Here is a 15,852-nt window from a genome sequence, read left to right on the forward strand (position 1 = left end):
AAACTTGCAAATAATTTCAGGGTTTCAAGGACCCTTGGAAGTATATCCTAGACCTCTCTAGAAGTCCATGGTGCCCAGATAAGGACTACTACAAAAAAGCAAGAATTCACAGCCCTCTTGTTTTCTAGTAAGTTGAGCCTGAAACCCCAAAACAACCTATTTCTTCTTAACCCATTACTAGTTAGTCACACATTCCAATAACTTCACCAGTTCCTTACTATTCCCAGTGAAGCTGCTCCCTTTAAACACTCTTTACTTAATGTCTGAATTGTTGCAGTGGTTTTTAAACTGATCTTTTAGGCTTTAGTCTTTCCCTCTTTATCAAATCCGGGATATTACCACTAGATCAGTTTAAAGCAACAAATGTTCATTGAATAGCTACCTTTTTATATATACATGCTTTTTGCTGCAGTCACAGAGAGAAAACATGCACAGCTCTTCACCTCAAGTAGCTTATGGGTCAGAGGGGAAGACAAACAATTCATTTTAATGCAATTGCTATGCAGAAATAAACACAAGGTACTAGGAGAATTTTTCCCAGGGGGAGAAGGGAAGATGCTTGTATGATATTGCATGGAGAGATCAGAAAGCCTTTCTAAAACTCATACTTAATTTTAAGGACAAATAAAAGTTATATAGAAAAATAGGGACCGTAGGCAGGGGTGGGGGGTAAATGAGGAACAGGGAAATTTTTCAGACAAGTTATCCAGGGTGAACAATTCTGACTACTACATATACCTTTTTAAAACACTGACTTAATCATTTCATCGACTTACTTGGACATAGTCAATAATTCTTCATTGCATATAGGATTTATTCCTCAACTCTTCTAAAACCCAACTCAAGTCCTTCTTTCACGAAGCCTTTGTTTACAATTCCAGTTTCCTGTGCACTCTCCCTTTTTGTGAACCTTCTAATGCTTACTGATTATACCATTCTTTTAGTACTTACTGTACATTGCTGTGTAGTGAATTTTTTTTTTTTTTTTTTTTTTTTTTTGAGAAGGAGTCTTGCTCAGTCACCCTGGCTGGAGTGCAGTGGCATGATCTCGGCTCACTGCAAGCTCCGCCTCCCGGGTTCACGCCATTCTCCCGCCTCAGCCTCCGGAGTAGCTGGGACTACAGGCGCCCGCCACCAGGCCCGGCTAATTTTTTGTATTATTATTATTATTATTTTTAGTAGAGATGGGGTTTCACCGTGTTAGCCAGGATGGTCTCCATCTCCTGACCTTGTGATCTGCCCGCCTCGGCCTCCCAAAGTTCTGGGATTACAGGCGTGAGCCACCGCGCCGGGTCATCTTAGTGAATTTCTTGCACAAATCTAGTACTATTCCATTTTATCAATAGGTGGTAACCATCTTATCAGTAGAGAACCTAATGCTTTACATCTATCTCAGCCTCTTGCCCACAGTAGAATCCCAATCAATGTTTTTGAACAGGAAATACACTTTCTAATCATTATCAAACTAATAAGGCTGTGACAAACTAATAAGGCTGTGACCCAACAGACATGAGAGCTAATCCTTCCCTGTCAATACTCATTGAATGGCAATCAATTTATCTTCTCAGTGTCTCAGCTTTCTTATCTGTGAAATGGGAGAATAACCAAGTCAGATGATAAAAATCACAACATTTACTATTAAAATATAAATGCTAACACTTCACAAAGCTAAAAGTTATGTGTTTATTTACCTTATATGTATTAAACTATCATTTTTGCCCATACACACAATTTTTAAACTATATTTTCAGAATGTTTCTTCTACAGAGAGAATCTGGCGTATAGCAATTTTGTTTTAGACTCTTCAACCAAAGGAAACTTTATTACTAAAATTTTTAAAGGATCTCATACTACATTTAGACAAAGTAATATAATTATTTTAGCTGACATTCAATTGCAGGATGATGTCCAAAATTATATATCTAGTATATTACAGATAATAAATAATGGAAAGCACTCGAGTATTTTTAGATATCTTATTGGCCTCGATTCTAAACTAGTTATACACAATAGAGGGGAAGGGGAAGTATTTCTTAAGCAGTAACTATAAATAGTCATTCACATGCTCCTTTCTACTATAGCTTAAATATAAGCATTCTTATGGGTTGGTTTTTTTTTTGTTGTTGTTGTTGTTGTTTTCTTGGCATGTACTAAACTTTGCTACCAAAGAGCTATTTTGTTTTACAACAATATAGATTTTATTACAGTTGGTGTTACGGGTTGAATTGTGCATACCCCCTTTCCCAGATTCATGTGTTGAAGCCCTAACCCCCAGTATCTTTTAATGTCACCTTATTTGGAAATAGGAATGGGCCTTAATCCAATATGATTGGTATCCTCAGATATGAGAACACCACACAAAGACAGATGGCTACATGACAACAGAAGAAATAATTGGAGTGATTTATCTATAAGTAGAGGAACACCAAGGACTTCCAGCCACTATCAGAAGGTAGGAAGAGGCAAGGAAGGATTCTCCTAACAGTCTCAGTGAGAGCCTGTTGTGCTGACACCTTGATTTTGACATTTAGCCTCCAGACTGTGAGAGAATAAATTTTTGTTGTTCTAAGCCACCTACTCTATTGCGTTGTGCTGTTATAGCAGCTCTAGGAATTAATGCAGTTGACTAAGCTGTTCCAATTTTATCAAAATATTTAGTTATCAGTTTGAAAGCCATTACACATTTATTCAGATGTAAAAGAACCACAGTATTCAGTAATAAAATATAAATCTGCCAGTCTACCGCAAACATTGATTGAGCCTACGTTGTTTTCTCTCTTCTCTACCAAACGCATATTTTCAACAGGTATTCTTTTGTTGTGAGGAAATTGTTCCTTTTGGGAGAAATGTATTTCAGAAGTTTTAATCCATGATTTTAGTGCTCAGGAAACTTAATTCATAAACGTGTTCGGATAAGTTAAAATTGTTAATGAACCAAATACATAAGCAAATTGTTCCTTTAACAAATCAGAAGACATTAATTTAGTAAAAAATGAACACATTTTACATGTAATTCTGTATTAATGTGATTAAACAATAACAAATTTCTATCCTCTGAATTTAGAAAAAAAATCTCACTTTTCCTTCTCTAGAGAGAAGTTTTGAAGTAAATGTCTAATGTCCTATTTTTCATGATGCCATATGTATGGAAAGGGGGGAAAGCTTCATTCAGGGTCCCCAAAGAGAATAAATTAGAGTGACTGGAAAGTTGAATTCTGGTTTTGAAGATATTTAAAATTAAATAAAGAGAAATAAAATAGAATTTCTTTCCTTGAAATTATTTGTGTACTTTAACTCAGTAATACTCATTTAGCACATACTATATACCATGAAGCATGCTAGGAACAACAGAAACTAAAATGAACGAGACCTAACCCGCTGTCCCAGAAATCACATTTTTTTTTTTTTTTTTTTTTTTTTTTGAGACAGAGTCTCGCTTAGTCGCCCAGGCTGGAGTGCAATGGCGCGATCTCGGCTCACTGCAAGCTCCGCCTCCCGGGTTCACGCCATTCTCCTGCCTCAGCCTCCCGAGTAGCTGGGACTACAGGCGCCTGCCACCTCGCCCGGCTAGTTTTTTGCATTTTTAGTAGAGACGGGGTTTCACCGTGTTAGCCAGGATGGTCTCGATCTCCTGACCTCGTGATCCGCCCGCCTTGGCCTCCCAAAGTGCTGGGATTACAGGCGTGAGCCACCGTGCCCGGCCAGAAATCACATTTTAATAGGACAGACAGGAATGTGAGCAAGAAATAAAAATGCCGTGTAACAAGTGCTATGATGTAAATTTTCCTGAAATGTTCTAGAAATGTAGGTAAGGAATGGTTCACTCTAACTAGGCATATTTGAGTATATCTACATGGAAGCAATAACTTCAAGGGAAACCATGGAGGATTAATGGGAAGTTATTGGTCAGACACCACAGAGAAGGGCCTGCCACACAGAAGAGAAAGGAGTGGAGTCAGAGAATTCAGAGAAGACATTGTTTCTAGTTTGGTACTGACTAGGCAGTGATCTTCTTAACAAAGAAAAAAATAAAATAAAGCTGTCATCTATTTAGCACCTTCTAGTTGCCAGACTTTGTGCTATGAATAGAAGTATGTAATGAGATACTGTAACTGAAACTGCCAAGTTTTTAAATATCATTGGTGGCTGGAATTTGTATGGAAAAGGGGGATACAACTGCCAACTATTGTTTCTGTTTCTATATAAATGAAGATTCAAATTCAGGTTTTAAGGCAAATTGTTCTTTTGTTTGGGGAAAGCAATACAATGGGCTTTTTCATTTTGCAAGCAGAACCAGTGGGAGGGAGATGGAGTTTGAGATGACGAGGGCATAAGCTATTTTATATGATATGAAAACATTGTTTTCACTGAAATCTCTGCTATAGATTTTTTTTTTTTTTTTGGAGATAGGGTCTTGCTTTGCTGCCCAGGCTGGAGTGCAGTGGCAGGATCACAGCTCACTGAAGCCTCAAACTCATGGGCTCAGGCGATCCTCCTGCCTTATCCTTCACAATAGCTAGGACTACAGGCACACACCACCATGTCCAACTGATGTTTTGTTTTTTTTTTTTTCTAAAGACAGGGTCTTTCTTTATTGTTCCTGCTGGTCTTGCACTCCTGGGCTCAAGAGATCCTCCTGCCTTGGCCTCCCAAAGTGCTGGGATTACAGGCATAAGCCACCACACCTGGCAACTATAGATTCTTGTCACAACTGGGAAACTGGCCTTAGAAAGCATGGAAGAAAATCTGGGTCACTTTCTCTTTATACGGGGAAATGGTGAAGGACTCTGAATGCTGAATAGCAGGGAGGTGTAAAGATAACTCTTTTGGGTGAAGGTGGGTGCTAGTACCGTTGCAATGGTAGGCTAAATATAACAACGGACAGAAGAGGACTCTTTGGTACAAGAAATAGTCCACACTCAAGGAACTGTCATGATTGGTACCTGGTTTTAAATTGCTTTCTATGTTGTAAGCCCCTTTCACTATCACCAAGATTTCAGTAAAATTTGCTTAAACGTTGAAGTCGTTCTTCTTGTATTAGTTTGCTAGGGCTGCCATAACAAAGTACTACAAACTGGGTATCTTAAATCACAAATAGATCGTCTCACACTTGCAGAGGCTAGAAGTCTAAAATCAAGATATCAGCGGTATTGGATTCTTCAGAAGGCTGTAAGTGAAAAATTTGTTCTGTGCCTCTCGTTGATTTGTAGATGACCATTTTTTCCCCTGTGTCTCTTCACACCATCTTCCCTCCATGTATATCTCTGTCTAAATTTTCCTTTTCAGATGACACCAGTCATGTTGGATTACAGCCCGGCCTAATGACTTCACTTTCATTACTCTGTAAAAACCTCCAAATAAGGCAACATTCTGAGTTACTGGGTGGGGGGATGCAACTCAACCCATAACAGTTGTGCTTGGAAGAATTAAGAGAGAAGTCTGTGTCTACACTGTGAGAGTAGTTGTATGGGAAGTGTGGAGTGTAGCCCTGTGTGGAGATGCTGAGAATAGGGCCAAACAGTTCAAAGTTGTCTACGCTGTGGGAGTAGTTGTATGGGAAGTGTGGCCCTGGAGTGGAGATGCTGAGAATAAGGCCAAACAGTTCGAAGTTGTCTACACTATGGCAGCTTGGACAGATTTTTGGACTGTGAAACTTTCCTCTAAGGATTCCTAAAAATGCTGTCAAAGGAAATTCTGGTGAAAGCTTGTATTTCTTCTTGTCAATTGAGGTTGGGGCTTATGCATTATTATTTAGACTGAAAAATCTGGCAATCAGTATCATTATCCACATTTTAAATTGAGAAAACCGCAACTCAAAATGGTCAAGTGACTCTCCTGAGACCCCACTGGTGGTACATGTCACAGACAGTTTTCAAACTCAGTAATTTTGTTTTTGTCTCCAAGAAAGTGATCATTTCAAAGCTAAGAGAAGCAACTTTGAAAATAAACAATTTAATTTCAAAAAATATTATTTCATTATTAGAAGGTAAACAATCTGTCATACACACCATTAAACTCCAGTGTTTGGCACAGTAGGTGCTAAAAAAATCCTTTGAAAAAAAGAATAATGTCAAGTAGAGATATTCAAATGGCTGGGAAATGAAAGAGAAGTTGGGGTTAGAGATTCAGATTTTAAAAACCAGAATAACAGGGGATAAATAATATTTCTCAGAGAGAGTAAGAAGAGGAAAATTCTGAAGATGAAACTGATAAAATTTTTGCTTGGGAACAGAAACAAAATAAGAGTCAGTCAAGGAACAAGGAAAATTTCCAGAAAGCGAGAAAGAAATAAATCAGTAGTGTCCTGGGGACTAAAGGAAGAAAGCTTTTCTAGAAAAAAAGGGATGCTTAATAATACTTTGATCAAGATCCCAGAGTTAGGATGTGAGAAGTAGAGGATACTTCTTTCTCCACAATATCAAAGAAGGTAAAGATTAATAAAGATTTACATAAAATTTGAGATGACTTGTATAAATAAAGAGGAGAAAGTTTACCTGACAATAGGTTTTCTTTAGGATATAGGAGACTGGCACACTTGATGGAAGTAAGAGAAATCAACCTAGAGTAGTAAGTGAAGGAGAGAAGTAATGTCCTGGTGTGGTGTGGGTAGGAGTAAAGAAAGTTCTCAAGAGTAAGCAAGGAGTGCTGAGCTCTAGTCTTGGTGAGGCCAGAAGTTACTCCTTTCCAGGATTTTGCTCCAACAAAATCAACAGTTGCAGTAGTTGCAGTAGTTGAAGAACAGGAGCGGCTTTCACTGCAAACCTCCATGTTCAACTGATTCTCCTGCCTCAGCCGCCCAAGTAGCTGGGATTACAGGCACCCACCACCATGCCCAGCTAATTTTTATATTTTTAGTAAAGACAGAATTTCACCACATTGGCCAGTCTGGTCTCAAAATCCTGACCTCAGATGATCTGCCCGCCTCAGCCTCCCAAAGTGCTGGGGTTATAGTCATAAGCCACCATGCCTGGCCAGGAGTGGCTTCTTGAGTGTACTCAGAATTGAGGATAATTGAGAAGAGAATTAGGAAAGGGATAAAGACAAGGAGGCAAAAACATTAAAAATGTTAATGAGACTATGATTGAAATAACTAATGACTAGATCCTGGCTTAGTGGAAAAGGAAGTAAAAACCAAGAGGTTTGAGAGACCAATGGCCAGAAACAGGGGAGCACAAAATAATTAGGGATTCATGAGTCTGAAAGAAAATTTAGAAATAAAACGACAGTATATAACCTATTGGACATAAATCTCTTTTTAAAAGCTTGGGTAGAGTGTGAATTGAGTCATTTGGGCACAACTTTCTCTTTGAATTTTCTCCTGTCTCTTAGACGCATGATGTTAAAAAATTAGTTCATAATTACTGCCTCCTGAGATAACTCTTTGCAATTTCCATTTTGTACTAACTACCTAAAATTGACTATAGGATTCTGTTTATAATTCAATGATTAGAGCACTATCTGTCAAAGTGATATGACATATCTTTCAATTGTATAAAACACACCATTATAATTATTTTTTCTTAACAAGAGATAAATATTAAAAATTCTAATCAGGAAAAAAGTGGAGAAAGATAAATTAGCCTAATAAAAGGACAATAATTCCTTCTAATCCCAACATTCTAATTTTAAGACATATACTTATCTTTTTGAGAGAAAACTAAGCCCTTAAATTCAGTTCTTCTCACAGTAAAGCAATGCTAGCACAGGTAAACCCTGCTTTAGCATCCAAAAGTAGAGTAAAATTTCCAAATGCATTTGTATTTTCATTTGCGTCAATAGACTTTTCAGGTATTTGCTACCTTTCAGCTGACTGCTCAAAATCCTACGTAAGTGGAAACGTAAGAACTCGTATAATAAAATAACATCACTAACCTAGGGAGGCTTATTTCCACTTCCTCTTCTTGCATCTCAGAGAGCCATTTTAGGATTTGCTGAGCAGTAATTAGTTTTTCCACTTCTTCTATATCCATACCTTCTGCAGGAAGTATGGTAATTAAGCTAAATTCATCACCTTTATAAGACAATTCTAAAACTTGGTAGTTCACAGAAGATTCGGAAAAATAACCTGGAATAGACAAAATAAAATATCAAATATACTTGGCAATTCTCAAGACTATGCTTAGGAACTGTGGTTTCTCACATTACCATATTTTGTTCTCAGAAGAGCCTTCATCATTGGAATTTTGACAGTTGAACCATTTTTCTTAGTAAAATTTATCAGCTGTGTGTCCTCTTTTCTGAATTTCTGTTTCCAATCTCCTTTGAAATAAATAGCATTCACCAGGACAAGCCGAGTCAGAGGGCCAAATTCTTCCCCTGAAAACATGTCTTTAATTTTTCCTAGGAAGTGGGTGGAGGAGGAGGTAAGAAGAAATGTGCAATAGTGATTCAGTGGAATCGCTTTGAATAGAATTAAAGCAAAAGTGTCTTTTGCAGATCAGTTTTGGATAGGGCATGTTATCATCTAAATATGGTAAATTTGAGAATAAACAGGATTGCTGTTAAATATTTCATGAAGAAACAGGTGCAAATGGAATTTCACTACGAAATTAGAAATATGAGACTGTTTTAGGCAAACTTAGATATACGTAGACTCTCTTCAGTAAGATCATTTGTATCCATTGTATGTCAGACATAAAGAATAAAGATATTTCTTCTTCCATATTTACTGTTATTATTCTGTCTATTTCAAGGTCTTCTAACATGTCAGTCGTCATAAGTAAGTTAATGGTACACCCAAACTTGCCAGTGTGACAGCTGCGTCCACTGACCATTGGAAAGGGAAGAGAATGGAGGTTACTAGCATGATTATTTTCCTCCAGATAACTGATCTCCTACTTCTATGTCCAGTGAGTTTTTCCAAGTTATGAGAAATAGGCATGACTGGGTGCCATGGAGCTGTCTAGTGATGTCCTCATTTCCCACAGCTGTGAACATGACTCACCACACTTATCTCACACTTTCAACTTATGCTTCCCCATATAAGGCTTCCTATAAGGCATATGTCTTATAACAACAGTTTTCGTAGCTGATTAAATAAAGAAACAAAGTACTATTAATTGAGGGCTTGGTATATGCTTGTCACTTCACATATATTATTATTAAAATTCCAAAGAATTCTGAAATGTTTTAATAATATCTTCATTTTAAATGGAGCATAGCTTATAACTTTCCAAGATTTCAACTGAGATTTGTATGAATTTAAATTTACTATATCCCTCTGTAGTAAACTATGAAATTTTTGCTAGCTTGCCTTTAAAGTTTAGACTACCATGTTTATGATAGAACTATTAACATTTATTATTAAATATTAACACATTCAACTAAAATGTGTTAATCGTTTTCAGCATCTGTGGGAAAGAAGCCATTTGGGATTGACAGATTTAACTTCTACCTAGCCAAAGAGATTATTTCTGCTTTTATACCTGAAAAATCTAGGTTTTAACAAAAATTATTATTAAAATTATTTCATTAAAAAGTCTATAAGCAAGTATCTCTAAAAATAAAATAAAAGAATCAGTATACTTTTCAAAGCAGCTTACAATTTCTCTCCAGTTTTGTAATTTAATATTAATTTAAATAACAATGAAATGAAATAGGACATTTGATTCCTCTGATCCATAGTGCAATAGGAAAATATTCAGCCATTCTTTACTTTAGGATATTAAAAACCATGAATACAATGGCAAATAATAATTTTAGAAAAATGGGAAACTTTACCATCTGTTTTTCTTTCTACCCAGGTACTTATCATCTCTGCACAAGCCTTTGCATCTTGAAAATCCACCAGTTTTATAGCACTCTGAAAAAATTCCTTGTTGCCATGGAGATACTGTTCTTTCACAGTGAATCCTTCTTGAAGGTAGAGGGCATTGGCAAGATTAAATGTAAATTCCTGTTTTTTCTCTGAGATGGCAGAGAAAAATGACTTCAGTGCAAAAAATTCTTCCCCTAGAAAATAATTTTAATACATATTGGCATATTGAACAACATAAAAACAACAGATTTTCAGCTTTGCTATCTAAGCGCTCTGATTCATATCACCATTTTTTGCACCCTTAGGTATAACTAACAATCCCTTCAAAGTTAATATAAATATTTTAAGGATGTATCTCCTGTAGAATATGCATTTTGTAGAGAAATCATCTTTTATATGGAAAAAAGAACGTCCATGTAAATTTGAAATTTGTCAAAAACAAGAATATGCATTTATAGAAGCTGAAGGGAAGTCCCTCTTGATAGTCACATTTAGCTCATTTTTAGTTGTTGAAGTTTATGTTTAGAATCTTATTCTTTGCATAACGTGAGCATGTGATTCCTTTGAAAAGGGAATGCTAATGAATGCTGATGGGGATATGACAGTGATGAGCAATCCTTTTCAATATTACTTTTATTTCAGCTGAAGAAAAAAATTGTTCTCTTATAAGCAACCGCACCTGTACAGGTTTTAAAATTTACAAGGCAACCTCTGTAATCATCTCTAGAGATGCGTAAGAATCAGAATTGTCTATTTCTACAATTCATGAATTTATATACTTTGGCTGTCGACATCAACCATAAAAATCTTTAACCATTTTAACTCTAACCACTAGCCAAAATAAGTCAGTCAGAGTCAACTGAAATAATCACTTTAGGCCTATTGTTTATTTTTGGACTGTTCTGACTGCCGTGTTGTCCGGAAGCTATATATGCCTATGAGAGAAGTCTACCCTGATATTTGGTTCAATAGCTTCCTGTTCATTGCCAAAGTGTACTGACAGTTTTCATTTCCTTCTGGCTTAATCTTAGAACTCAATCATTAAGTCTTGTAACTCTATTTCAAACAGGTTCTTTCAGGGCCTTCATTATATTTTCAGTTAAATACTGCAAATGCCACTTTCATAATGTAGAAGTTGATATATTCAATTAACCTTTATTCAAGAAAACTGGGTATTACTAAGAGGGATTTACTACTAGATTTCTATTGGAAATAAGGAGGATGTGTGTGTGTGTACCTATGCTTGTGTAAATACATTTTTTTAAAATCAGAAAGCTAGCAGCCCATAGGGCATCTTTGTGCAAATAAAAATAGTTCCCTCTCTGGGGGCTGGGCAGTTCCATGGCCTCTCATCCTGTCCAGCTGGGTAGAGACTACATTTCAGTCCCTACTTGCCTTTTTGGCCTGGCATTCTCACAATCTCACAGGAGGCTTTATGAAGTATATTACATTATATTTCAAACTCCAGGATTCTCTGTTAACTAGTATATAGACACAGGTATAAACAATTTCAGATATAAAAAAAACTTGCTTCCATATGATTAGATCTGAAGAATTTCAGTAATTCTTTATAACCCTGAAATTCCTTACATTAGGAAGGGAAGAAAGTTAAGCCATTTTACGATTTATGTAATGATTTCAGATGTAACCATTTATTGCTATTTGAAGCCTGAAACAAATATCTCCATCGCTAGGCGGCTCCAGAAAAGCCTTTCTGAGTAAAGACATGAGAGCTTTTCCAAAAGAATTAATTAAGGTCAGAAATGAAGTGACAGAATCTGAAACTAATTTTCAGAAATCTGAAATACATGAACATTTTTAAAGGAATAAAAAAAAATAAGGGGAGAAAAAGTAGTTTCAAATCATTTGTCAAAGCAAACAGTACATGTCATGTACTTAAGGTCTAAGTCTAGGTGACAAACAGCTGCCCTTTGATAAATCGTTGAACTCAGAAGTCAATGAAAAAAACGTCACCAAGCAGTACAAGCCTGGAGAAGAATATAACATTAGCTGCCCTATAAATTTTATTTGGTTTCTAGATTAATGACATTTTTAGCACAGATCAAAAAAGAATGTATATATACACATATGTATACATATATATGTGTATATATGTATATATATATGTATATGTATGTGTGTGTGTGTGTGTATATATATCTCCTAATAAGTAATGAGAACAAGTTTATTTCATTTTCTAAAATAGAGCCATGGATAACCCACAGGTCATGGGTGAATGTGGCTCTTGATTTGATTGTACCAGACCTCCAGAAAATGTTCTAAAATTCAGTGCATGTTCTCTTCTGCTAGTAAAAGTCTAAAAGCCAATTTTGTGTGCATATGGGAGATCCAAAGATGAAAACAAAGGTAGTCATAGAATTATAGATTATTTCAGCCAGAAGGTCCAAATAAATTACCTAACCTCAACTTTTCTTTTTACAGTGAGGAATCTGAGGCCCAGAGAGATTAAGAAGCTTCACAAGTGACGTTACTTGTGCCAAATCACAAGGTCATTTAGTTGCAGAACTGGGACAGGAATTCATGTCCCGTTCTCTTTTCAAACCCTGTGGAAAAAAGAAGCACCTTCAATTTTGCCTTTCATTCGTCATCAGCACTAACAGAGGTAAAGTAAAAGGGAGTATTAACAGATGTTCAGCAAAACGGAGGTGGTAAATTCAGAGCAGATGTTTTGACAATGAAGTAAAGAAGAAGACCTGAGGACACTGAGAGTCTTACATAATATATAATAATTCATATTCTTATTAATGTATTAATGAGAATATATTGCTCTTATATTCTTAATTGTCACTGAATTATTTTAGGAATTAGCGCTGAGCAAATTATTTAACCTTTCTTTGTCTCAATTTTCTGAGGTTTATTAGAAGGTTGTTTGCCTAACAAACTAACTATAAATATTAAATGAGAGAATATACATTAAGCGCATGAAACAGTGGCTGATATGCTATCTGTATTTTTGACAGTGCATTATTATTATTATCATGTTCACAATTCACACTTGTTAAAACTTCTGTGTTTCTCTATATGATGTATCCATTTAAAGTCATTTAGTTTCCACAGACTCTAATTTATGTATCTTCACAAATATTGTATTACTTTTTCAAAGCTATAGCATGTGATTTAAACATTTCTGGGAGTGGTGTAGTGGGATTTGCTGAAATTAATCAAGTTAAATCTGGAATACATTGACTTCAGTATGCACTATTTGCAAAGAAAAATTCTTACAATTCACTTCACTATCACCAACTTCTTTTCTGTATAAAATTGTCTTTATTTAAAATGAAGCAAATACAGTCTTGTAAATAGTATTTTCAGGAAAGCAAATTTATAAATACAGTTACCCTGTGACAAGAAAAATATACTGAAATTATAGTTGTAGCAACTAAATTCCCAAATCAAAAATCTATATTTAAAACACAGTATCTCAGAGTAATCCAAAAGCTGAAAATTAAAACAACTACAGAAACTGAGAGGATGAGATAGCTAAGGAGATGAGCAACAACTTTTTTTTTTTTTTTTTTTTTTTTTTTTTGAGATGGAGTCTGTTGTGTTGCCTGGCTGGAGTGCAGTGGCACGATCTCAGCTCACTGCAACTTCTACCTCCTGGTTTGAAGCACTTCTTCAGCCTCAGTCTCTTGAGTAGCTGAGACTATAGGCACATGCCACCATGCCCTGCAAATTTTTGCATTTCTAGTAGAGATGAGGTTTCACCACATTGGCCAACCTGGTCTCGAATTCCTGACCTCAAGTGATCCACCGCATCAGCCTCCCAAAGTGTCGAGATTACAGGTGTGAGCCACCATGCCAGCCAAGCAACAATTCTTTCAAATGGGATGCCAGCACAAAAGCACAATATCCCAGTAAGAGGGATAGACACTATCCCAGACAGACCATGAGGAGACTCCAACAAAACAACCAGCATTCACAAGCACAAAGACCTCTGATGATTTAAATCCTTTTTTTTTTTCCTACTTTCCTTTTAAAACTACTAACAACCTCTTAAAATGAAGAAATTAATGTTTTTTCTTGGTCTTGTTACAGATAAGGTGCATTTTTTTAAAAAGAAATGTTGGAGACAACCTACTGAAGAAAGGCTAAATAAGTAACGGTATTTCTAATAAGATACAGTAATTAAAATTGTATTTTGAATCAGTTCCATTACATGGGAAAATGATCACAACATAGTGATAGTGAAATAATATGTATGTATATAGATGTATATTTTATGACTAAGTACATACACACACATATGCACGCCCAATATAATCTCAAGTAATTAAAACTGGCTAAAACAAACCAGAAGAAAATGTACAAATATATACTTAATTTTACATTTACACAGATGTCAATTTCTCAATAATTTTTGTAACTTTTTAGAGGAAATAATTCTAAACAAATGAAAATTATATTTACAATTCTCCATTTTATTACAATTTTCTACTTTTCATTACATTTTCACTTATTAAAATTTTTTTATCCTGAACTTCTAATATTAAAAAATGAATGTGTCCTTATCTTATCCAGTATAAGTAAGGAGATGTAAGGGTCTCACCAGCTGAGGTTTCCTGTTGTTTTAAAGTTTGTCTTATCTGCTGCTCTGCTTTTCCTTTGGCTCCCAGTTGTACCATCTCAAGAACCAAAGTTATTCCAAGGGGTGAAAATATAATGTTGTTCTTATGAGATAAGGAAAGCTCTTGATAAAGATCCACTGCAAATTCGGTATTTTTTTTAGCTGAGCGTCTTGAGGCTTGACTTCCAAAAAACAGCAATAGGAGACTCCACAACAAGATTGTGTCCATTTTGATTCCTCTGTATCGTTTAAATCAAAATGTATTCATTTTCAAAATAGAGTTTTCCATAGAGAGCTCAACAGAAAACTTTCTACCTATTGTAGCTTTCTATCTTAATAGAACTTACTAGCACGAGTGAACTCTATACAATTAGATTTCTAAGTATCATCTGTTTAGAAAAAATGGTTCAAGTGCTAATGGTATTTCTTATATATCTTCAAGAACCAGTAGAAAATTTACTTGTAGCTTTGTAACAAAAACCAAAAAATACACTGCAGTGTCGGAATGTTATCAATGGCAATGGAATCTCCAAATAGTTATACAATAGTTTTTTCTATCTTTTCTCATGCTTTTTAAGTGGGATAACTGTAACTCTGACATCAGGTAAACCTTCTGTGCAGTCTACTCTACAGTAATTTATACATCACGAGGAGAAATGGAATAAAGACAGACTTACTCCCGTGTGATTTTAGACCTATAATATTAGAAAATTAATGTATTCTAAAATAACTGAGTAATCGGGCTAACTTTTTACAATTTTCCTCACTCTTTATTTCTTAGGACAAAATAACCCAAAGCCCTCTTCCTGCTTTTCCAAAAGAAGAAAAATGCAATGCAGAAAACCTGCAAAGTTTGAGACAAAATGGCAATCAAATATAAATGATACAATAAAGTACAATGCTCACTACCTGGGTGATGAGATCATTTATACCTTAGTGTCAGGCCATATACCCATGTAGCAAACCTGCACATGTACCTTTTAATCTGTAATAAAAGTTGAAATTGTAAAAGAAAAAATATAAATAAATGAAATATAATATCAAAGAATTGACAAAAATACTAACATAAGAGTAGCAGCAATTGAAAACCATAAACAATTCACAAGATTAATAATACCCTATTAAAGTGCTCTCCACTAAAATTGCAGGAAATTCAACCATTTGATTATACCTCAAGCAGAATTAGTTTTGCAATATTACCACATATTTGGTAGAATGCTGACTCCAAGGCCTCATAAATTTTAGTAACAATAATTTTACCTTATAAATAACACATGTTAGTAACCCTTAAAAACGTATCCATCAGTAAGTTACCAGAACGTAACCATTAATTAGTGGTAAAGATGAAAGTCTTCAGAATAGTGTGTTGTCAGCCTTAAGTAGAGACTTACATTTCTAGAGTGTTTTGCAGATCATTAAGGGGGCCACCATGACCCACAAATGGGTAGGAGTCACTAAGAACAACTGTATTTATATATAAAGATTACTAATAGTCAAATTTTCTTCC

General features: G+C 35.4%; 1 protein-coding gene across 1 annotated transcript in view; it reads right to left on the bottom strand.

Moving 5' to 3' along the window:
• SERPINI2 (serpin family I member 2) overlaps positions 1–14,585 on the bottom strand; it is a 29,557-nt gene extending 14,972 nt beyond the window's left edge. The window contains exons 1-4 of the mRNA XM_065540142.2: positions 14,328–14,585; positions 9,721–9,951; positions 8,146–8,340; positions 7,873–8,065 (exon numbers count right to left, since the gene is read on the bottom strand). Coding sequence (XP_065396214.1) covers positions 7,873–8,065; positions 8,146–8,340; positions 9,721–9,951; positions 14,328–14,574 — 866 coding nt within the window. The 5' untranslated portion in view covers positions 14,575–14,585. The remainder of the gene's footprint in view (positions 1–7,872; positions 8,066–8,145; positions 8,341–9,720; positions 9,952–14,327) is intronic.
• Between the last annotated feature and the right edge of the window lie 1,267 nt (positions 14,586–15,852).

This window comes from Macaca fascicularis, chromosome 2 (assembly GCF_037993035.2).
Source record: "Macaca fascicularis isolate 582-1 chromosome 2, T2T-MFA8v1.1".
NCBI lineage: Eukaryota > Metazoa > Chordata > Mammalia > Primates > Cercopithecidae > Macaca > Macaca fascicularis.